Source organism: Carassius carassius, chromosome 24, assembly GCF_963082965.1.
Source record: "Carassius carassius chromosome 24, fCarCar2.1, whole genome shotgun sequence".
NCBI lineage: Eukaryota > Metazoa > Chordata > Actinopteri > Cypriniformes > Cyprinidae > Carassius > Carassius carassius.
In genome coordinates this window covers 9222380-9248230 of record NC_081778.1, presented here as the reverse complement: position 1 = coordinate 9248230, position 25851 = coordinate 9222380, and the positions used below count along the sequence as shown (strand labels likewise).

Here is a 25851-nt window from a genome sequence, read left to right as displayed (position 1 = left end):
GATTTTCTCCAGCAAAGTTGTGACTGCACCTTTACTGAATGGCCAATTTTAAATGAGACTGCCAAAAATAGATCAAATGCTGGTCTATATTTCTTTGAGCAGCTAGGGTTAACACAATGGTGACCGAATTGTTATTTTTAGAATTCCATAATAATTCACACAGATAAAGACACATGCACACAAACACGCACACTGCATACTTAGGAATGCCTGCAAGGTACGCAATAAGTTGTCTGAGGTCCTCCTGTCGTATTCTGTCATGGTTACTCCTGGCAGGAAATGTAAGGACTGGCCCTCCACGACGATCTCTTCCACCTGCAGGCCAAATCAACACACTTTACATTTGGCTTGAACAACAACATCTGTGTCACTCAAGCATTAGTAAAATAGGGCAATGTCTAATCTTAAGAAACAAAACTGAGTCTACCTACCTACTGTATATAGTGATGCTTTGGAACACCGTGGCCTACTTATCATAAGGTACGTTTACATTGATACTTTTTGCTTCCATCAGAATGAATTCATTCAATTCATTCAAGTTGATATGTGCATTTATATGTCACAAGCTTCTGGTTGACATGCACACACTGCATGAATATACAGAGTTTCCTGCTGTTGTAGCACACTACTGTTTTAAAAAGCACACTTGGTATATAAATATATAAATAACTGGCTTAAAACACTTTTTTGGGTGAAAATACTAATGTGCCCAAGACTGTTACTTTACAAACGACATACTTCGGGTTCTTATTAGGCGACAACCAGCACATGAACTGTTGTGCAGTGCTGCTTACTTTATAAAGCAGTAAAAGTGCCCCTTCCCACACCCAAAACCAGTCGTTTGTTAGTAAAACCAAAAAAGTCTTAAAAAAGGAATGGTGGGATGTTGTCCTGCTCCTCTTCCCAGATTATGAGTGAAAGTTTTATAATGCCTGGACACTCATTTATGACACTTTTGTTCAGCTCGTTCCAGGTGTCATATGTCATATTGCTATTTCTATGTCACTGTGCATGCACAGTACTTTCAAATTTCGGTTTTAATCCTATCAAGTGTTTACGTGTCCTCTCGCTCAGATTACAGAAGTAATAAACCACCCATTACAATCCAATTTAAATTTTTGTCAGATCTCTCCAATTCAATCCGATTGACATGGCTACATGTGACTTTCTTTTATTCTGATTGTGCTTCTAGTCCTATTACAATCGGATTAGTAGGGTCCATTTAAACACAGCTATAGTCAACCATGCAAAGTTGACCATTTATGGATAAAACAGTTTGATTAGCAGTGGTTTTTGTCTAATGCAGAATATGATACTGAATATCATTGCTAGCATAATATCATTGCTTCATATCATTATTTCATATAAACTTACATTACACTTTCTTTGTAGTGCAGAGTTGGAAGAAGGGTAAAACTGTAAACGAGTTATATCTCTTTTTAGACTGTGAAACATATATATCTTTTTTTTATATAACTTTTAAAAAATTACTATTAATATATTTTAATTTATTTCTGTCATAGCAAAGCAGAATTTTCAGCAGCCATTATTCCAGTCTTCAGTGTCACATAAATAATTCCAATATTCTGATTTGGTGCTCAAGAAACCACGATACAGTTTTTTTTTTTTTTCAGATTATTTGATAAATATAGTTCAGATTAAAAATCGTCTATTTTAAATAGAAATCTTTTGTAATATTACAGTATGTTTTCCAATTACTTTTGAACAAAATACTGGGTCCTTTCTGAATAAAAGTATTAATTTCCTAAAAACAAAAATACTTTTGGGGTCAGTAATAATTACATTTATGCATTAATCAGACACTTTTATCCAAAGCAAATTACAAAAGAGCAAAAGCAATTAATCAAAGAGCCAACAGTCTCTGTAGTATACAATGCCAGATTTGGATTAGGAATCCAAATATATAAAATAATACTGTATATAGGCTCACCTGATAGGAATGCTACCTTTTCTTTTAGGATGGGAAGAACTTCAAAGGCATTCATGTCTTCATTTCTGTGGAACCCTAGAAAGAATTCAAAAACTGATCAGTTTACAAAGCACAGGATAACAAACACATTCACATACAACAACATTCACATCATTGATGTTGATAGTGTTGAAATTATTCAGCCAAGTGATGATATCTCAGATCATTATTTAGTTCTGTGCAAACTTCATATAGCCAAAATTGCAAATTCTACTTCTTGTTACAAGTATGGATGAACCATCACTTCTACCACAAAAGACTGCTTTTTAAGTTATCTTCCTGATGTATCCAAATTCCTTAGCATATCCAAAACCTCAGAACAACTTGATGATGTAACAGAAACTTTGGACTCTCTCTTTTCTACCACTTTAAATACAGTTGCTCCTTTACGCTTAAGGAAGGTTAAGGAAAACAGTTTGACACCATGGTATAATGAGCATACTCGCACCCTAAAGAGAGCAGCCCGAAAAATGGAGCGCAGCTGGAGGAAAATAAAACTAGAGGTATTTCGTATTGCTTGGCGGGAAAGTAACCTATCCTACAGAAAAGCATTAAAAACTGCTAGATCCGATTACTTTTCTTCTCTTTTAGAAGAAAACAAACATAACCCCAGGTATTTATTCAATACATTGGCTAAATTAACGAAAAATAAAGCCTCAACAACTGTTGACATTTCCCAACACCACAGCAGTAATGACTTTTATGAACTATTTTACTTCTAAAATCGATACTATTAGAGATAAAATTTCAACCATTCAGCTGTCAGCTACAGTATCGCATCAGACAGTGCACTATAGACCCCCTGGGGAACAGTTCCACTCATTCTCTACTATAGGAGAGGAAGAATTGTATAAACTTGTTAAATCATCTAAACCAACAACATGTATGTTAGACCCTATACCATCTAAGCTCCTAAAAGAGGTGCTTCCAGAAGTCATAGATCCTCTTCTGACTATTATTAATTCCTCATTGTCATTAGGATATGTCCCCAAAACCTTCAAACTGGCTGTTATTAACCCTCTCATCAAAAAACCACAACTTGACCCCAAAGAACTAGTTAATTATAGACCAATCTCGAATCTCCCTTTTCTGTCCAAGATACTAGAAAAGGTGGTATCCTCACAATTATATTCCTTCTTAGAGAAAAATGGTATATGGGAGGATTTCCAGTCAGGATTTAGTCCGTATCATAGTACTGAGACTGCTCTCCTTTGAGTTACAAATGATCTGCTCTTATCATCTGATCGTGGGTGTATCTCTCTATTAGTTTTATTGGATCTTAGTGCTGCGTTTGACACAATTGACCACAACATTCTTTTGCATAGACTTGAACACTTTGTTGGCATCAATGGAAGTGCATTAGCTTGGTTTAAATCGTACTTATATGACCGCCATCAGTTCGTAGCAGTGAATGAAGATGTATCATATCGATCACAAGTGTAGTATGGAGTACCTCAAGGCTCAGTACTAGGGCCGCTACTTTTCACGCTTTATATGTTACCCTTGGGAGATATCATCAGGAAACATGGTGTTAGCTTTCACTGTTATGCTGATGATACTCAGCTCTATATTTCTTCGCGGCCCAGTGAAACACACCAATTTGAAAAACTAATGGAATGCATAGTCGATAGAAAAAACTGGATGACGAGTAATTGGCATCTACGCTAATATTTGTCTGTGTCTCTCTTTTTCCGAGGTCACCGTAGCCACCAGATCCAGTCTGTATCCAGATCAGAGGGTCACTGCATTCACCCGGATCCAGTAAGTATCCAGACCAGATGGTGGATCAGCACCTAGAAAGGACCTCTACTGCCCTGAAAGACAGCCGAGACCAGGACCACTAGAGCCCCAGATACAGATAACCTGTAAAGACCTTGTCTCAGAGGACCACCAGGACAAGACCACAGGAAACAGATGATTCTTCTGCACAATCTGACTTTGCTGCAGCCTGGAATTGAACTACTGGTTTCGTCTGGTCAGAGGAGAAATGGCCCCCCAACTGAGCAACCTGTGTACACACTTAATACCAGTAACCTAAAGACAAAAGAGAAGATGGGCCCATAAAATTAAAAAAGAAAACAAATAAACACATATTCAATTCAACAACCAAATATCCCCAGTTTGACACAGTTTGGGGCTTTGCCCGGTTAAATCTGGCTGTTGCGTATTCTAAATTAGCCATTGATTGCACATTCAACAGCCAGTGTTTCAGTAAATTTATCTCTGAATTAAACCAATATTCTAGAATAGTTTTTTTTGCTGCTGTAATGCCACAAAATAGCATTCTCCTATCTGTTACTTTAAAATTCAAAATGGTGTCATCATTTAACAAACATAAACAAGGATCTGGAACTATGGTAGTCCTGAGTATTTTACCCATAATGTCACACACATGAGTCCATAACGTGTTCACTTTCGCACATTCCCAAAACATATGCAAAACTGTCCCAACAGAAGAACTCGGACATAAAGTACAATTAAGAGTTGACAGTCAACCCAATAAGGTTTGTAAGGAGTGGCATACGATCTATGAATTACTTTGAAGTTGATTAATTGCTGGAAGGAGAGAAGGCCATTATCAACATATATATTCCCTAAAGTGTTAATCCCCCTAGACGCCCAAGGAATAAATATAAAGGGTTTTCCTGCAGTTAAAAGGAGTAGGTTGTTCCAAAGCGGAGATAATGTATGATATTGTGGCACATCTCCAAGAAGTTTCTCTACTTTACTCCAAACTAAAAGGGAATATGATATAATGTTTCCAAATCTTTCATTTAATTTCCGATGCTTATGTTTAATATATAAAAGATCCTGCAATCTGTGGGGTACTGCTAGTGCTTCCTCTATTACCCTCCAGGGCACCATGGAGCTCTCATCTGCCCAGTTACGTAATGCTCGAACTTGAAAAGCCCAATGATAAAATTTTAAGTTTGGGAGTGCCAGTCCACCTTCTAACTTAGGGCGTTGTAATGTGGTCGATTTAATTCTGGCCCTTTTACCATTCCACAGAAACTTTGAGATCATGGATTGTGCTTGATCCAAAAATTTTAAAGGGGGGGAGGCTGGAATCATGAAGAATAAAAAGTTGAACCGGGGCAATATATTCATTTTAACAATGGAGATCCTCCCTTGTAATGAAACAGGTAGAATACTCCATCGTTGCATATCCCCTTTAACCTTCTGGAGCATGTTTGTATAGTTATTATTCACAGTTTGGGAGAGAGTTGTGTATATGTCAACACCAAGGTATCGCATGCTGTTATTAATGGGAATACCTGAGGGAAGTGTAATATTTTGAGCTGCAGCGTTCATTGGGAGCAACGTAGATTTTGACCAATTTATTTTATAGCCAGCTAAGTTCTTAAATTCCTCAAACAAGGATAGCACAGAGGGGAGTGAGGTTTCGATATCTGAGAGAAAGAGCAAAATGTCATCCGCATAGAGAGAGATGAAGTGTTTTGAGCCAAGTACGGTGATGGGGGAGATGCGTTTATGTTCTCTAACTGCTTGAGCAAGAGGTTCCACTGAGAGTGCAAATAAAAGTGGGGAAAGAGGGCAACCTTGTCTTGTCCCTCTATGCAAAGTAAAGGGTGCGGATTGAAGACTACCCGTGATTACAGATGCTAGAGGGGTGTTATAGAGTGTTTGAATCATGGAAATAAATTTAGGCCCAAATCCAAACTGTCTAAGAACCGCCCACAAGAATGGCCATTGCACCCTGTCGAAGGCCTTCTCAGCGTCTAATGACAGAGCTGCACAATCAACTGGAAGGGTTTGTGCTATATCAACAATGTGCAAGAGCCTGCGAATGTTGTCAGCAGCAATCCTTCCCCTCATGAAGCCAGTTTGGTCGAAATTAATTAGCTTATCAATTACTTCATCAACCCGTCTAGCTAACACTTTGGCATACATTTTAACATCACCACAAATTAAAGAAATGGGTCTATAACTTGAACATTCAAGTGGATCTTTCCCACTTTTTAACAAAAGTGTAATTATAGCAGTCTTCTGATCTCTATGAAATGTGTTATTTTTTATTGCAAATTGTATTGACTCTAGAGCCAACTGTCCTACTGTATCCCATAAAGCTAGGTATAATTCTGGTGGTAATCCGTCAAATCCAGGAGATTTGTCTTTTTGGAGAGATTCTGCAGCTTTTTTCAGCTCGTCCAAAGTGACAGGTCTCTCTAGAAAATCCGAGTCATAAGGCTCCAGTTTGTGTAAAGAAATAGCGTTGAGGAACTTTATACACTTCTGTTGATTAAAAGTTAAATCTTATGAGTAAAGGTCTTTATAAAAAGAACTGAATACCTCATTCACCCCCTCAGGATCTGTTATCACTCTACCATGTTTATCTCGAATGACATTTATTGACGATTAGATTCATTCTGCTTCAGCTTCCAGGCAAGAAGCCGACTAGGCCTATTTCCATGGAAATAATATTTCTGTTTAGTCCTATGCAGAATAAATTCAGATTTCTGGAGAGATAAAGCATTATATTCCCCCTTAAGTGCAGAGAGTGCATTTGCCCTATCTTCTATGAACAAATCTTTCTGTTGTTTCTCCAATAATTCTATCTCATGTTCAAGTTCATTAAATCTTTTACTCTTTATTGTCTTCTGAAATGATGAAAAAGATATGCAGAACCCTCTTATGACACATTTACATGCCTCCCATAATACTTGTGGATTGTCACATACATTAGCAGAAAAGGAAAAAAGCACCAGGCCCAGATTGTGTTACACCAGCCTGTCTGAAATCCTGTGCTGACCAGCTGGCCCCCATCTTCACAAAGATCTTCAACAGATCGCTGGAGCTGTGCGAAGTCCCTTCATGCTTCAAACGCTCCACCATCATCCCCATCCCCAAGAAACCCAAAATTACAGGACTAAATGACTACAGAAAAACTGGTGCTGGCCCACCTGAAGGACATCACTGGACCCTTGCTGGATCCTCTTCAGTTTGCCTACAGAGCAAACAGGTCTGTGGACGATGCAGTAAACATTGGACTGCATTATGTTCTGCAACACCTAGACAGACCGGGGACCTATGTGAGGATCCTGTTTGTGGACTTCAGCTCGGCCTTTAACACGATCATGCCAAACCTCCTCCTGTCCAAACTAACTCAGCTCTCCGTGCCCACCTCCGTCTGTCAGTGGATCAACAGCTTCCTGACAGACAGGCAGCAGCTAGTGAGGCTGGGAAAATACACATCCAGCACCCGTACAATCAGCACCGGAGCTCCCCAGGGCTGCGTTCTCTCCCCACTGCTCTTCTCCCTGTACACTAATGACTGCACATCTAAGGACCCCTCTGTCAAGCTCCTGAAGTTTGCAGATGACACCACACTCATCGGCCTCATTCAGGACGGTGACGAGTCTGCTTACAGACAGGAGGTTAAAGAGCTGGCTGTCTGGTGCACTCTCAACAACCTGGAGCTTAACATGCTCAAAACAGTGGAGATGATTGTGGACTTCAGGAGAAACCCCCCTGCACTCCCCCCACTCACCATCATGAACAGCACTGTGACTGCAGTGGAGTCATTCAGGTTCCTGGGCACCACTATCTCTCAGGACCTGAAGTGGGACATTCACATTGACTCCATTGTGAAAAAGGCCCAGCAGAGGTTGTACTTCCTTCGCCAGCTGAGGAAGTTTAACCTGCCACAGGATCTGCTGAAACAGTTCTACTCCACCATCATCGAATCCATCCTCTGCACTTCAGTAACTGTCTGGTTCAGCTCAGCTTCAAAAACTGACCTCAGAAGACTACAGCGGGTAGTCCGGACTGCTGAGCGAATCATCGGCTCAACTCTCCCATCTATTCAAGAACTGTATTTATCCAGAGTGAGCAAAAGGGCTGTTAAAATCACTCTGAACCCCTCACATCCAGCACACTCCCTCTTTGAACTGTTGCCATCTGGTCAACGCTACAGAGCACTGAGCACCAGAACGACCAGACACAGGAACTGTTTCTTCCCTCAGGCAATCCATCTTATGAACAGCTGATACACACTGAACACACTGAACACACTACACTTTATATTTATATATACATACACTTAATTTATCTAACACACATACTTAGTATACACTTACATTTTGCACATAATATACATGTACATACATAACTGCATTTTTGTAATATACCTGCCTACAATTGTAAATTTGTATAGTGTCATTCCTTATCTACTTATTTGTATTTTTTGTATTTTTATATTCTTTTATTAAGTGTTTTATGTTCTGTCGCTGTCATTCTGTTGTACTGCGGAGCTTCTGTCACGAAAACAAATTCCTCGTATGTGTGAACATACCTGGCAATAAAGCTCATTCTGATTCTGATATTATGCTCCAGAAAATCATTAAGGTGTTGTTTTAATTTTTCCAGAAAATCTGAGTTTGTTAAGAGAGTAGTGTTAAAACGCCATCTGTTTAGTTTTGGCATTGGGCAGGACGGAAGAAAATTGCAAATTATAGGAGAGTGGTCAGATAAAAGGATGGGAAGCATTTTAATAAATGGAATATTACTGATCAATGATGGATAAATAAATATGTAGTCAATTCTGGAGTAAGTCTGATGGCGTGCTGAGTAGAAAGAGAAATCTTTGGTCCCGTCATTATTAATTCGCCAGATGTCTGCTAGGTTTAAGTCTTTGATGAAAGTATTTAATGCGTTCGAAGAAGCTAGACCAGAGATATTCCCTGTTGATCGATCTAGAGCAGGATTTATTACTGAATTGAAATCACCACCTACTATAAGTTCAGTGTCAGGAAATTTTAGTAAGCTACTTTGAATCGATGACAGAAACCATTAAAAATCATTAGGGGCATAAATGGAAGCCAGCAGTAACCGCGTGTTATTAACAGTGCCAACCACTAGAACATATCTACCACCGTTCTGCATAGTCTACTGTCATTTGTAAGCGTCTATCGCCCAAAATCAAAACACCCATTGTTTTAGTATTTGCGCCATAACAACTATGTACAAAAAAGAGTCAAGCCGCCAGGACATAAGGCATTGCCTAAGCCCCAAGGCTCGAAGAAAAGTAAACTTTCTATGAGTCATGACTCTTGAAACAGCATGCAAACCCGCCCCCAAACCCAACTCTGTGATTTAAATAATCAGACCTATTCTACAGTATTCTTACCACTGTGTCAGAACCGTTATGTAACCCGTCAACATAGAAGTTTAAAAAGTCCGTTGTCTGACGTGGGTATGATGAATTCTCAGTCCTGAAGTTGAGATGTATCCATCTCTGATCCAGGGTTCCGATGGGTGCCAGGATCAGTGGTCGCTGCATTAGTCGGGGAAGCCGGGAGTGAAGACGCCGATGGAGATGCCATGGATGTTTGGATGGTGCTGAGGAAGCGTTCTGCTTCTTCTGGAGACTTGAAGTTGTAGTTTTTGCGTCGGAAGGTCACTTTAAGCTCCGCTGGGTATATAAGAAATGGATTCAAGCCTATGAAGGACATTTTCTTTTTTACATCGTTGAACCCCATGCGTTTCTTGACCGTGGCAGCGCTGTAATCAGGGAAAAAGGATAAAGTTTGCTGGTCGTGAGTAATGGGAAAGGCATCTCTGGCCCCCTTCAAGATGGCTTGACGGTCGGCATAGTCCAGCAGTTTAAAAATAAGTGTGCGCGAACAATTCCTCTCTTTCTCACTGTTGTTGTACAGCCGATGTGCTCTCTCGATTTTTATTTCACGTCCAGCCAGGGAGGGGATCCATCGAGGCAAGTGCGTTTTTATAAAGCCTATGGCATCCGAGCCCTCTAGGGATTCTGCTAAGCCCACCAGCCTCAGGTTGTTTCTCCGACTCCTATCCTCCATTTCGGTGAGTTTATTGGTGAGAGATATGATTTGCTCATCACAACCATGTATGTCTCGTTTGTTAGCCCGCACCGTTGCTTGGAGAGAGTCGAGTCGAGACTGGTCTGTATGTACGATTTTGCCCAGACGTTCTATGTCCACAATCACGTTATGCACAGCTTCATTTGCTTGTTTAATTTGAACTTGTAGATCAGCCAGTTGAGGTACTACCACACTATCCATTGCTGCTTTTACAGCTGCCAGAATGGAAGCATCAAACTTTTCTTGTTGTTCTGCTAATGCTAACCGAACAGCTTTCAGATTAGCACAATCAAGGTCTGTCGAAGCCATCACAGTCTCCTTCGATTTTTTCTTTTCTGGCGAGTTTACCAACTCCCGTTTGCGTACAACTCTATCGGCCGACATTTGATACTCAAATTGTAGCGAAATCGTCGTGGTCTTAGTTGAAATATATAGTTTAAGAGGGTTTTGAGGAAGAGCTCGAGAGACTAGGTCTGCATCGCTGGGAAAGGTCACGTGACTCCGCGATATCGTTGACTTGATTGCAAATAAATGCACAGACACTATTTAACTGAACAGAGATGACATCACTGAATTCAATGATGAACTGCCTTTAACTATCATTTTGCATTATTGACACTGTTTTCCTAATGAATGTTGTTCAGTTGCTTTGACGCAATGTATTTTGTTTAAAGCACTATATAAATTAAGGTGACTTGACTTGACATACACACAACTTAAACAGGAAAAGCAACACATGGTATAATTTATTATTAGGTTGATTAGTCTACATTTATGAAACAGCACAATATCACAGGATCATAGCTAAAGCATGTGAAGTGTTATCCCATTCAGTTATTTCATTTATTTACTTATTTTTATTTACTTCAGTGTGATGATTGTACAGTTAATAACATATTATTAGGTCTGTATGTCACGGCCTCCCCAGTCAGAGATACATCCCCGTTCTTCCCTCTCCTCCGCAACCCTGATCCTCATTCTCTCTCTCCCCCTCCTACTCAACAGATGGCAAGATCTTAATTCATCAATAGCTTTGCCAATGCATAAAACATGATCACTGACACCAATCTCCCTGAGTACAAATAGTGCCAAAATCTTGCTTTAAACCTATTCACCAATTAAAAATTCTAACATATTACCTAAAAAATAAATAAATGTCAGTACCCAGTGAGCACATAGAGGTCAGTCAGAATTCTGTGATCAGGAAAATTATTGTGTTCTGCTTTAAACATCTTGTTGAACATTTGATTAATATCTTGCAAATAGACACGTATTTGATGAAGAAATGCAGTAAATAATATTGTAAAGTAATATTGTGATTTTTTTATTGCAATTTAATATAACTGGTTCTATTTTAATATACATTCCTGTGATGGCAAAACTGAATTGTCATTACTCCAGTCTTCAGACACTATAGACACTATAGATAAACATAATATTAATTATACACAGTACACCATGTAACAATACAATACAGTACAATAAATAAAAACTACAGAGAGGCATGCAAAGACATCAGATGTACATAAAAAACTATGTGCAGAGAAGTAGAAAGTGACAAGTGCTGAGGTACGTAGCGGTCATATTGCACTGTAGAAATAGGAAATTACAAAGTGAAATACTGCACAGTAAAGAACTGCTCAAGAGATAATATGGGAGAAGGTGGTTGAGGTCTCTCAACATGTGAACATGTTGTGACCTGGATATATTGTCTCTTCTACTTCTGGCACTTCTGGTGGTCAATCAGCAAACAAATAATCTCAAAATTGTAAAATATTTACTGTTTAATTGACCTGATCAATATTTATCTAAAAATATTGAATAATATTTGCTTTACGCATATATATATATATATATATATATATATATATATATATATATATATATATATATATAGTCCCCGACTAAGGATTTTCATAGTCGAATCTGAATTTTTGAATCATGCTGATATTCGACTGATAGTCAAATGATATGTTTGGGGGCGGGGCAAAATACACTGAGTCAAGTCAGACATTCGCCTAATCACTGATGTTAACACAGGGAAAATGTGTAACAAATGCCTCACAGATACAACTGGGGTAAATAATGTTTTTATATTTTGATTAAAAGATAGTTAACACTAAACGTCAGTGAAACCCTAACAATTCGCAATTTTTACAATAGTGCTCTCATTATAACGTTAGCCTATATGACAGTAGTTATTAATGTTCTGCATTTTAGGCGGCTGCATATATGAAAATAAAACACCTAACCCTAAAAAAATTCTAACAAAAGGTTTCTCTGCTGTTTTTTGTAGTATTAGGTGTCCTTAATAACATACTAAAAGTTTACCAAAGTTTGACCACTAGAAAGGTGTAATTTTCAAGATGGTGCCCAAGATGGGCAGGGAGCCCTTAAAATAGCCTAACTCCTTCATTATTTGACTTAGTCAAGTAATCTTGGTGTCTAACCCCATGTTTTCTGGGTCTATGAATCCATTGGACTTGTCTAAATTGCACTGACATGATTACATACTTATGAAATACAAGATTTTGTGAGGATACTGTAAGGTTTTATCATTGTTTGGGGTGAACCAGAGATGTAAACAATTTAGCCTATGTCATGAAACTCCTACTCAGTACCTGTTTTTTTGCTAAAACACAGACTTTACATTCGATGTAAAAGTTATTGCACCCAAAAGTAACTTAAATTGGAGTTGTATAACTTTGATCATAAACAACCCTGTACTAGCCCGAACAGAGGCCTGTGTTTGAAACCTCTAAAATGGTCACTCATTTCAATTTTAATAAGGTAATACATGTAATGCATCCTCTATAGATGTTTTTGAGTATAAAGGTGGCATTATACTAAACCCAACAAAACTAAATTCACAATTTTCAGCAATTCAGAAGATGGTAGAAGAGAATACTGACATTTGATATTGCTTGACTCATTGTAATGTTGTTGCAGCACGGCACAGTGTACAGTATACCATTTTGCTCAAACAAAATTCATCCTTGACTACTTAAAAAAAAAGTTCTTTATTTTTTGTAATGTAATTCAAAAAAGTAAACTTTTTTGTATATTCTAGATTCATTGCACACAAACAGAAATATTGAGGTTTTTGTTTTAATTCTGTTTGTTACGACTTACAGCTTAGGAAAATAAAAAATTCAGTATCTCAAAAAAAATAGAATATTCCATTTTGAGCTTGATTAGTTTTATTAAATGAGTATAAATACTGGGTACCTCCTAGGCTAGTTCAGAACATGCAACCACAATTATGGGAAAGACTACTGACTTGACAGTTGTCCAGAAGACAATCATCAACATCCTCCACAAGGAGGGTAAGCCACAGAAGGTCATTGCTGAAAGGATTAGCTGTTCATAGAGTGCTGTATCAAAATATATTTATAGAAAGTTGACTGAAAGGAGTGGACTGAAGCCGGAGTCAGTGCATCAAGAGTCATCACGCTCAGACATCTTCAGAAAAGGGCTACAGCTGTAACATTCCTAAAACCAAGCCACTCCTGAACCAGAAAAAAAAACATCAGAAGCATTTCACCTAGGGTAAGGAGGAAAATAACTGGACTGTTGCTAAGTGGTTCACAGCCCTCTTTTCAGATGAAAGTAAATTTTGCATTTAATTTGGAAATCAAGGTCTGGAGGAAGACTGGAGAGGCACAGAATCCAAAGTCCAGTGTGAAGTTTCTGAAGTCAGTGATGATTTGAGTGCTGTGACGTCTGCTGGTGTTGGTTCATTATTTTTTATCAAGTCCAAAGTCAATGCAGCCATCTACCAGGAGATTTTGTAGCACTTTATGCTTCAATCTGCTGACAAGCTTAATGGAGATGCAGATTTAATTTTGCAGCAGGGATTTAGCACCTATGTCAGGGATCTAGGAGGGAGGACCCAATTGCAGTGTGAGGTAAAAAGGTTTTGACAAAACAGACTGATACAAGAGGGTAGTGAAGTGAACAATAGATACCACAACAGGAAAACAGTAAACAGGAACAGCTAGGGGAGGCCACTGGGAAAGCTTCAGGAAACAACTGGCAGAATACTTGGCAACAGAGGGGGCAGCAAAACCAGGCTGATGGAGAAGACCACACAAGGCACCATAGAGCAGAGCTCAGACACTTGACCACTGACTCTGAAACAGACCAAGTGCCAGGTAGGTAGATCCAGGGCAGGACACATGGGGCCAGGTCAGGAACTCTAACACAAGACTAGACAGGACAGAGCTCCACAAACACAAAAAAAAAAAAAAAAAAAAACAAGACAAGGAGAGATATAAGGCAATAAACTAATAAAAGGTTAAGTAACACAAGAAATTACCAATTTAACCAACTTAGAGAATAATCAAACAAAACCAAGAATCAAGACTAGAAAAACTAAATATTACAAATAAAAACCAAAAGCAATAAAATAAAAACAAACAAATTACTAAAATAAGGAGCCAGACAAAAACATAGACGTACAAGAACTAGACAAGGGCACAAGACCAACCAGACAAGGAAACACGGACACATATTCAGCCACATCCACAGACAGAGGGGGGTGAGAATGACCATGAACCAGCAAACACAAAAGGGTAAGGGGCACTATAAATAGGGAGGAAAATACATGAGGGACAGGTGAGCACATTAAGACGAACCAGGCTAACAAGACGGTGTGGTAAAAAGGAAACAAGGAGGAGGGGCTAAAGGAGCACATGGTCGAGAAAACAATTAACAAGGCCATGTGCTGACACTAGACACAAGAAACAAAACATAAAACAAACTGACAGTGCAAAACCTACCCACAGTGCTAAAACCAAATGCTTCGTTGGCCAGCCAACTCACCTGACCTGAACCTCACAGAGAATTTATGGGGTATTGTGGAGAGGAAGATAAGTAACATCTGAAAAACAATACAGAGGAGCTGAAGGCCGCTATCAAAGCAACCTGCAGTGCCACAGACAGTAATTGCAAAAGGAGCCCCAACCAAGTACTGAGTGCATAATTAAACCTACTTTGGAGATCTTGAACATTTCTGTTTTGTAAATCTTTTTTTGATTGATCTTTGAGAAAATATTCACATTTTTTGAGATACTGAAGCTGTAAGTCGTAACCATCACACCTCAAACAAAAAACTCTTTAAATATTTCAGTTTGTGTGCAATGAATCTAGAATATAAAAAAGTTTGCTTTTTAAATTAAATTAGAAAAAAATAAAGAACTTTTCCATGATATCCTATTTTTTTTATTTTTTTTTTTTATTTTTTTAACACGTACCTGTACTTAAGGGAAATTGTACATATTTTTCCCATAAATATGCTTGGAACCAATTGCTTTAATATATAATTGGACTTGTTATCACTTATCTATCATGCAAATATGCTAATTAGAATATTAAATGGCCAAAACATGTATCAGGCACCAATATTTCTGGTCTAGGAGGAATACAAAGGAGTAATGGTCATTTTAAGGACCTGGGCGGCTGCCATTTTGAAAATGGGGCCTTTCTTGGAGTCAAACTTTGGTAAACTTTTAGTATGTTTTTAAGTACATTTGATACTACTGTAAACCACTGAGAAACGTTTTGTTAGAATTTTTTTAGGGTCAAGATATATTTGCAGCTGACTATTTCTGTTTTGAGCTGCGCGCGCTGAATATGACCAGTTGAGTGACGCATGTGATAAGTTTTTAATCAATGGGATTAAACTCATAATTTCATGTCGAATACGTTTCGTTTTTTATACAACATAACGTTAACATCAGGACTTAATATCAGGCTATCTGCAAAAAGAGCCCGATTGCAAATTAACGTGTCTGCGCGGCTCTGAATGCAAACTCCTTTTGTGGACGCGTTCTTCACGAAACAATGTGCAGAAACATGGCAGCTAAACACTAAACATTCACAGCGTTTTATTATAATGGTGTTCTCATTGTAATGGTATGGGTGTGACAGTCCATACATAGTTATTAATATTCTGATTTGTAGTTTGACCTGCTCGCGTTGTGCGCTGAAGAGATATCAACATAGTACTACAATGAAGCGCTTGACTCAAAATCAAATGCATCTTATATGAGGTAAATAATATATTCACAATATATATACACCGGCTGAAATGTTTTGAAATCATTTGTTATTTTTTGAAGCACCCCTGGGCGCCGCCATTGGCTAGCGGACCCCCACCTGCTGTTAGCATTCCATTGACTCCCATTCATTTTTCCGTCACTTTGACAGCGAATAACTTTACATCTGAGGCGTTTAAAGACTCCATTTGTCCATTCATTATTTCTAAAGAAACACGAAAATGTATAAAAGGCCCCATTACCTTGTATCTTACGTTGTGGCCCCATAGAAGCAGTTTTTGTAAAAATAGGTTGCATCATAACCTGCGACTCTCTGTTGCACAGTAGAGAAATTACCGTATGGAAAGTAGGAGAAGCTCGCAGGCAATCTTTTACTGTCTACAAGGCTATCGGGGGGACGTGGAGGCATGAAGTCAAGGGAGAAGCCCATAAAAGCAACGGGACAAAATTATTCAACAACGTCTGCAAGATTCGGTGGGTGATTCAGATTTCTCTTGGCACAGCGATTAGAATACTTACAGGTTGCTCACATGACCTCTACGTCATCAAGCTCAGCTTGAGTCTGCGCAGTACGCTCGACCCCCAGGAAGTGTGTGCTTCTAATTGACTTCATTTGTCTCAGTTGAATCCAATGGGGTCGCTGAGTCTATTTCTTTTACTGTCTATGCCTGTACCCTACTTGTAAAAAATCCATTAGCTGCCTATGTCAGTTTGAGTCTTGGTAAAGTTTTAAATCCCTGCCACCAAGATGCTCCTCTGTCGGTCACGGATTATGGAAAGTAAAACATAAATCTATAGGGGTGGTTGGATTTATTCAAGCACTTTAAAATATTTATTTGAAGCTTCTTTCTTTTCAGATTCTTATTCACGTCTTTATCATAATAGGCTGCATATTAACTTATTGGGAGAAAATCAGACATTTGAGCGCTCACATATAGTAAGAATGGTATAATCATAACAGCCCGCGAATATTCGGCTCTTAGTTTGGTAGTCGAATCAGGCTCCTCAAAACGAAGCATCGAATCGTCGACTATTTGGGTTCACCCCTAATATATACATACACATATACTTTACCATACTTTTCACAGCCGAATAAAATGCATATGCATAAACAATTAGGCTATACATCAACCCAGTTGGTGTTGTTCACTGTAAAGTGACTATTCCTTGTTACTGAGAATGGAGTTTGGGTTTAACAAAGGCAGGGTTGAATGGGTGAATAATAATATGAATGTTATTGGGAGGTTAATCTCCACAGGAAGCAGCAACTGCCTTTTTTTCCACATTGTTCTCCTTTACCATTACAATATCAAACCCAGCACAGTCCGACTTCACACTCAATATGATGGCACAGTTCACAATAGGGTAGCTAGCAGACTGTAACCCACACCATACTGCAACATCTAATCAGAGAATAAAAAATAAAAAAACATGATAGCGTGATAAAGATCACTATACTGCAGATTCATATTAATTTCTACACTGTAATAAAAAATGGTGTGGAGACAAATTTTTGGCAGAAATTGAAAGAAAATTCACAAACAAATATAAGGAAATGGCTAGTAACACACTGATTTACACGTGAACTTTTAAATTAGAAAAACTGAAATAGTATTTTCTTGTAAACAAACTCTAACAATCTTTCACGAGTTCGCTGTGAAATAATAAGTTCCCACTGCTCCGGGTGTGTGTTCACGGTGTGTGTGTGTTCACTGCTGTGTGTGTGTGCACTTTGGATGGGTTAAATGCAGAGCACGAATTCTGAGTATGGGTAACCATACTTGGCTGTATGTCACTTTCACTTTCACACTTACATATAATTAGCTGAGATATGATATGCATATTTGGCGTGCTGTCTGTCTATTTGTAAACAGTACTTGAAGTGAGGAGATGGGGTGGAGGAGGGATGCTGATAAACCGTCAATGGATAGAGGTAAGACAGCGGTATTCATACTATGGTATTGATTACTTGATTGTGGTCCACCAGTGTTGATTAGGCTAAGTATCTGATGCGCTCCTTTCGAACCTTGTTACTAAAACATCATAACGATTGAGCTCTTCTTGAAAAAATAAAAGTAAACAAGACTAAAGCCTGGTAAATGTAAGCACAGTATCTGGGTCAACATATATATATATATATATATATATATATATATATATATATATATATATTATTTCTTCTTTTTTTGAGACCAGATCATCAAACACAAAGAGAACTGAAGTAGAGGATAATGACACACACTTGAACATAATGACTGAATCAAATGAATAACATGACAACAAATGAACAACGGCAAAAGGGTGTTGAAATGACAAATCCGCAAACATGGCAGCTTGGCAAGGAATTTGTTTTAGTGACATGAGCTTCCAGTACACAGAGACAACAACACACAGACACACACACGAAAAAAAAATAAATAAATAAGCATATAAACAATTGTGATATAAATGATAATGGAATAGGATTGAGTAAAATGCAGGGATGTACTAGGATGGAGGGTTAACAAATAAATATAAGGATATTGCACATTTTTATTGCATAAGTGGGGAATATTTAACCGTTCATGCGGTAGATTGCCTGGGGGAAGAAACTGTTCTTGTGCCTGTCCTGGTATTTGCGGATCTGAAGTGCCAGCCAGATGGCAAAAGTTCAAAGATGGGCTAACTTGGATGTGAGGGATCCAGAGTGATTTTCCTCACTCTGGATGTATACAGTTCATGAGGGGTTCATGGCAGGGGAGCACCAATAATACTTTCAGCAGTCCGGACCGTTCTCTGTAGTCTTCTGATGTTTGATTTTGTAGCTGAACCAAACCAGACAGTTATTGAAGTGCACAGTACAGACTCAATGACGGCTGAGTAGAACTGTTTTAGCAGCTCCTGTGGCAGGTTAAACTTCCTTAGCTGGTGAAGGAATTACAACCTTTGTTGGGCCTTTTTTCACAATGGAGTCAATGTGATTGTCCCACTTCAGGTCCTAAGAGATGGTGGTTCCCAGGAATCTGAATGACTCCACTGCAGTCACAGTGCTGTTCATGATGGTCACCTTTATTTATGGTGAGTGTGGGGAGTGAAGGGGGGTTTCTTCTGAAGTCCACGATCATCTCCACTGTTTTGAGTGTGTTTAGCTTAAGGTTGTTAAGACTGCACCAGACAGCCAGCTGCTCAACCTCTTTTCTTTAAGCAGACTCGTCACTGTTCTGGAAGAGGCCGATGACTGTAGTGTCGTCCGCAAACTTCAGGAGCTTGACAGAGGGGTCTTTAGAGGTGCAGTCATTGGTGTACAGGGGGAAGAGCAGTGGGGAGATAACACATTCCTGAGGGGCACCAGTGTTGGTGGAGCAGCTGTTTGACATGAATTTCCCCAGTCTCACTAACTGTTGCCTATCTGTCAGAAAGCTGGTGATCCACTGACAGATAGAGCTAGGAACAGAGAGCTGGGTCAGTTTGGTCAGGAGGGCTGTTGGGTTGATGGTGTTGAAAGCCGAACTAAAGTCCAAAAACAGGATCCTCACATAAGTCCCTGTTTTTTTTCAGATGTTGCAGGATGAAGTGCAATCCCATATTGATTGTATCATCCACTGACCTGTTTGCTCGATAAGCAGACTGCAGGGGGTCCAGTAAGGGTCCAGTTTTTAAAAAGACTTCATGACGACAGATGTTAGAGCCACAGGTCTGTAGTCGTTAAGTCCTGTTATCTTGGGTTTCTTTGGAATGGGGATGATGGTGGAGCGGTTGAAGCAGGAAGGCACTTCACACAACTCCAGAGTTCTGTTGAAGATCTGTGAAAAGATGGGGGCCAGCTGGTCAGCACAGGTTTTCAGACAGGCTGGTTTAATGTCATCTGGGCCTGGTGCTTTTTTTCTTTTGTTCTTCCTGAAGACCTGGCGCACATCATCATCATCACAGATTTGAAGAGCAGGAGGTGTAGAGAGGGAGATTGCATGTGGTGTTAATGGTTGTCTAGGGAGATGGTCAGAATGGGTATTGGGGGTTTCAAATATACAATACAACTCATTCAGATCATTAGCAAGTCGTTGATTAGCCTCAGTGCAGGGGGATTGTGTCTTGTAGTTGGTGATGGCTCTCATTGCACTCCACACTGAAGTTGAGTCGCTGGAAGTAAATTGGTCTTCCAACTTTTTAGCTTAGGTCTTTTTAGCCGCTCTAATCGCTTTGTTCCGTGTGTTCCTGGCCCGATTGTACAAGACTCTGTCCCCATTTCTGTAGGCATCCTCTTTGGCCTGACGAAGATGTGTTTTGCTGTAAACCATGGCTTATCATTGTTGAATGTTAAATAAGTCCTGGTAGAAATGCATATATCCTCACAAAAACTAATATAGGATGTCACAAATAAAAAAAATAATATTTGTGACAAAAATAATAATTATACAAATAATAATAAGCTTTGCCAGTGTTTCCTAAATTAACTGGTCAGCCAAGTGTGAAACACAAGTTAGCTATTAACCCTAGGGTCCAGTAATGCATTATTAATGACACAACTGAATTTGAACACCATCACTGCACAGCTCAACAAAGGAATCAATACTGGAGATACACTACACAGGGAAGTGTCACACCACTCTTCTAGGTAGAGCAATTTTTGTTTTATGCTCAGAAGTCAGCTTTTCCCAATGGCCATACATTTCAACCAGGTCAATTACTCAGACAGCCATACCAAGAGTAAAAGATGCTGTTAATATTCAGTTCACAGATTTAATTCACAATTGTGGACAGATGATATCCTGGTGCCGAACAAGTGTGTGAACTTGACAAGCATTCAATGACATGGTTACACATGTCATGTCATGGAATCCCACAAAAGGGATCCGAATAGCTGTCAAAGTTGAACTATTCAGTGATGTCATCATCTTAGTTCAGTTTAAATAGTATCTGTGCAATCATTTGCAATCAAGTCAATGATATCGCTGTAAATGAAGTGTCCCCAACTAAGCAAGCCAGAGGCGACAGCGGCAAGGAAGCAAAATTCCATCCAGTGGCGTAGCCTAAAAATAGATGCAGAATAATCTTTTACAGTCTCAATAAAAATTGTTTACTAAACTTGTGCTATTGTTGTTTACTTAAAAAATATATATTTTTAAATCAACCCTTTCATGCGTAAGTTACAAATATTTTAACTGACCCTTTGTTTCCATGGCGACGCGTCATGAATGTCACGTGACACACCGCAGCCACAATAACTAATTCGTTTTTCATTTTTTATTAAAATATATTCACAAACTTGCTTACCATGTCAACTATCTTATAGTCCAATTCTTCGTTTAAAAACCTTTATAAATTATCTTGATCTATAACGAGATGAGCGCTGCAGTTCAGAGTCCTGTCAGACGGATTTAACAGTTTCTTCCGAAATACATGAACGTAAGTGGCTGTTGAACTGGGAGAAGAATAGAGCAAACTTCATTGTTCTGCTATGTGTGTCTGATATAAGAATAAAACACGTCGGCAAATTACATTTGAATAGATAGATAGTTTTTGCTGCTTCCATAGACATCAGTGTGTATTTTACAAACTACCAATGTATTGTTTTACTAGTGATTATGTATATTTAAATGTATGAAACCTAAAATAAACATTATGTGGTTGAAAACACTGCATATTAGTTGTGATAAATGACAAGCGCTGAGCGCGTCCGTCTCCGTCTCTGGCTCAGTGCCAGCCAACGCACGAAAACTGTTTGAATCTGGCAGTTCTGTGATGCCACTGAACATTCTAAAATCATACTCAGGGGCACAGAAATAAGAATCCAATATATGGTGCCATAATGCTCAAAATGTTAAAATGTAATTTACATTTTAAATTATTTTTGTGAAAAAATATCTTCCGACATTCGGACTGCCAACCAATCAGCAAACAGCAGCTAACTGTGACCCCAGCAGCTCCCCATAGATCTTTGCCGCATATAAACCTTACTGTCTATGATATAAACAGAGAATTTTTGATTGCACATTGCTAGCTAGCAATATGTCGCAGATCTCCCTTCTTAATTTTTTTTTTTTAAAAACCTCGGCTTGATGGACAGCCGGACACAAGGCCTAACGTTACATCTGATGAGGATGTTTCTCCCTCCCCAGACCCAACATCAACAGATGTGACTCCTCCTGCACTCCTGGCTACGGAAAAAAACTCCTCCAAAATTGGTCCAAAATTGTCCAACATTTGCTCAAATGATCTTCATGCCGAGCCGCATAAAAGTACTGTCCCCGATTTCTGATGTTTTATCCTTCAGGCTCCGCACTGCTCTTTGTGCTTAAATGCTTGCTGTGCACCATACTTGGTCTGCTTGCCCTGCCTCGCAGGGCTTGGCCTTGTATTGCTGCTTGCAGCTAGCTATATTATTTTATATAGTTTTATGGTTATGTGGGGCATGGTTATGGTTAGGGTTAATCATTTTGCACAGTAATCTGACAATAAATATGGCACACCCAGATTTTCATATGCACACCCACCAGTCTCTTTTCTGGCTACACTACTGATTCCATCGGTGACAGAATGGAGAAAAAACCTTGGGAGAAACCAGAAAGTTCAGCCACTGATTTGAATGATGTACTGCACTGGGGTGAAAATCGAAAAAAATATGTCTTGTCCACACCAAGATACAACAAGTTCATTTAAGGCAGAACCATATTCAGTGAAAAAAAAAAATGAATTTTTTGCCACATGCTTCTAAACTACACCATGCTGGTTTTGTCTGGCCAGAAGAGAACCCCCAACTGAGCCCGGTTTCTCTCAAGGTTGTTGTTGTTGTTGTTGTTGTTTTTTCTCCATTTCTGTCACCAATGGAGTTTGGGGTCCTTGCCATCATTACCTTTTGGCCTGCATAGTTGGTGACACTTAATATTTTGTAATATTATGGATTTGATTGCACAGACATTATTGGTTGAGAACTGACCTGAACTGGATGATGACATTACTGAATCAAAAATGAAATGACAAACTATTTATTGGTGGTAAGCCATTTTTGCAGTATGACTGAGCCAAACATTCCACCATAAACTGATGTAACGTAGCAAAATAAACTTGTTAAACACACCAATCATTGTCTGTTCCCTGATTCAGATACAGCAGCTCAATTTACAAGCCTGTAGGACTGATGACTCAAATGATTTGGCCAATTTAAGCCACAATGAAAACAAAATGATTGAAACTGATCAGCATGGTCGGAGGGCTTCTATATGAGAAACGTATTATGTTCTTTGAGGTTTTTGAGGCAAAGCAAGGCAGGCACAATATGGGCCTCCATTCTAATCATGTACGGATGGAAACTTTTGACTGTGTATGTGTGTGTGTGTGTGTGTGTGTGTGTATGTCTGTGTGTATGTTGGCTGGTGCTAAGATATGTTTCCTTTTTTTGGCTGCTGTCTAAATATAGGCCAGACTCAGAGGTGAGGATGTGCCACTTTCTCAGGTTTTGATATTTTGATTTAGCAGGCAAGTCCTCAGCCATGCCTCTACACACCAAACCCAGTTCATATTTTATTCTCTCAGTCCACATCAATCATGTCATGTCAGAGATATACCTGATGGAATGAGGCGAGATGTATAAGCAGGCAGCAAAGGGGTTGGAGGTGAGCATTCAATTTCTAGATCAGTAGACTACTTTAAGAAAATGGGGCTCATCAGTTTCCAATGTTTCTCTGTTAATGCAGTCTGTTTAAAATATTAGCCAATGTATCAGTCATTTATGTTTAATTATAATTTCTGCTACTACACATATGTAGCCCTATAACCCTGTAACAATATTTATCTTTATGCAACTGCTCACCAGTCAAGCTTCACCTATTGTTTATTTGAGCAAACCAGGAAGCTGTGTTCCAAACCTTTTGTGTTTTGGCTAGTGTCACATTCAGATGATCCTCCTGATGAAAAGTCCACAAATGTTGATCCTGCATATGTTGAATTTTAGTCATAAGTATGGGATGCTGATGTCCTCACTAAAGGTCAAGTGATATATTGTTTTTATCAATCAGCCAAAACTAATAGTAGTTGTGTTGATATATTGGTTATCTGTAAAATTTAAGCAGAGCGGACGTGAATCATCATTCAAATCATCTATTTGATTTACTGGTATTAACATTTGTAGTGGGCTAACCACACCATCAGAAATATTGTATTAACTGAAATCCAAGGAAAGAGAAACCAAGTCATTTTCATTCTAGATGCAACAACAACATTTTAGTCACACACTATAATAAATAACCAATCTACATCAGCAATTTAGTGTAGAGTTTGTGCTGCCATAATGCGAGCCAAATGAGATGTCTGCTAAGAATTAATTATACTTCACATTTGGATTTCGGATTTTCCGTGGTTCTGAGAGGGTGTCTGAGCTAATGCCAGCTCATTTCTTCTCACACATCGGTGCATCCCAATACAGTCCCCACCTCACATGAGTTATGGATCCCTCGGCCCATTCTTCCATTTACAGGCTGCATTTCTCCCCCTCTCCTCTGCCTCTCCATTGGCAACCTTTACTGACTTATTCCCATCCTTGCTTTTATGGACCTTGTTCACAAGTCTTGATTGCTTGTTATTTTACAACCAGTGAGTCTACAATGGCTCATACATTCTTGACAGGGGAGCACCAGCCATGTTGAGACAGGGTTGCACAATCATATGTCCTTTAGATATGACGCATGCATTGAGGAAAATTTCCTTAGATATTAATTTATTTCATACTGCCATCCTTGTCAAGTCAAGTCAAGTCACCTTTATTTATATAGCGCTTTAAACAAAATACATTGCGTCAAAGCAACTGAACAACATTCATTAGGAAAACAGTGTGTCAATAATGCAAAATGATAGTTAAAGGCAGTTCATCATTGAATTCAGTGATGTCATCTCTTATCAGTTAAATAGTGTCTGTGCATTTATTTGCAATCAAGTCAACGATATCGCTGTAGATGAAGTGACCCCAATTAAGCAAGCCAGAGGCGACAGCGGCAAGGAAACGAAACTCCATCGGTGACAGAATGGAGAAAAAAACCTTGGGAGAAACCAGGCTCAGTTGGGGGGCCAGTTCTCCTCTGACCAGACGAAACCAGTAGTTCAATTCCAGGCTGCAGCAAAGTCAGATTGTGCAGAAGAATCATCTGTTTCCTGTGGTCTTGTCCTGGTGGTCCTCTGAGACAAGGTCTTTACAGGGGATCTGTATCTCGGGCTCTAGTTGTCCTGGTCTCCGCTGTCTTTCAGCCCTTGTGACGAGAGACCTTCATTTCCCAGAGCTGGGTATCCATCTGATGGAAAGAAGAATTACTGAAGAAAGTCCCACTAACCTTAGAGTATTTTTATTCACATTTGTTGACTGCAAGGAAATCAATTAGAGCGGTGAGAAATAATGTTAATTCGTCAAACTCAGTCTTAGTCAAACACCAAATTTTGGTCAAACTACAAGAGAGCTCCACATGGGTTTGCAAATAAACCAAAGTCGTCTTTTACGTCAGTAACCAAACAGGTCCACCTCAAGAGCTGCACTTTTAGAATAATATCATCTTACACTTCAATGATTTTACAATAAACAACTGACGTATTTCAATCTCTACATATCACATTTCCCAAATGTGCTTAAATCAGACGACTGGTAAACAGCAAGGTGTCTGTAAACAGCAAGGCCTACCCCATTATACTTTGGCAGGATCTTGCAATTACAGCCCTAAAACTGCATATATTGCATTTGCTCTCTGAGATTTTGGGAAACACCAGTCAACAGTAGAATGTTAAATAGAATGTGCTAATGAGATTGACTGAATATTTAAATTTTTTATTTATTTAACTTGCATTAAATGGGTTAGTACCATTGAGAAAGACCTGACCAATAAAAAACATTAACTAAATTCAGACAATATAAAAATGCTACTTAAATACATAAAACAATAATGTAAAGAAAACATATAAACTGGTAAGCCTGTTGCGATAGTCGATAAATCAATTA

The 25851-nt window shown here is 38.9% G+C and overlaps 1 protein-coding gene across 3 annotated transcripts in view; it reads right to left on the bottom strand.

The window, feature by feature from the left end:
* LOC132102772 (triple functional domain protein-like) overlaps window positions 1-25851 on the bottom strand; it is a 217056-nt gene that overhangs the window by 101356 nt on the left and 89849 nt on the right. For all 3 annotated transcript variants that reach the window (XR_009423289.1, XR_009423290.1, XM_059507405.1), the window contains exons 3-4: window positions 1952-2026; window positions 201-315 (exon numbers count right to left, since the gene is read on the bottom strand). Coding sequence is in view for 1 of the 3 variants with exons in the window: in XM_059507405.1 (XP_059363388.1) it covers window positions 201-315; window positions 1952-2026 (190 nt within the window). In the remaining 2 variants the exon portion in view is untranslated. The remainder of the gene's footprint in view (window positions 1-200; window positions 316-1951; window positions 2027-25851) is intronic.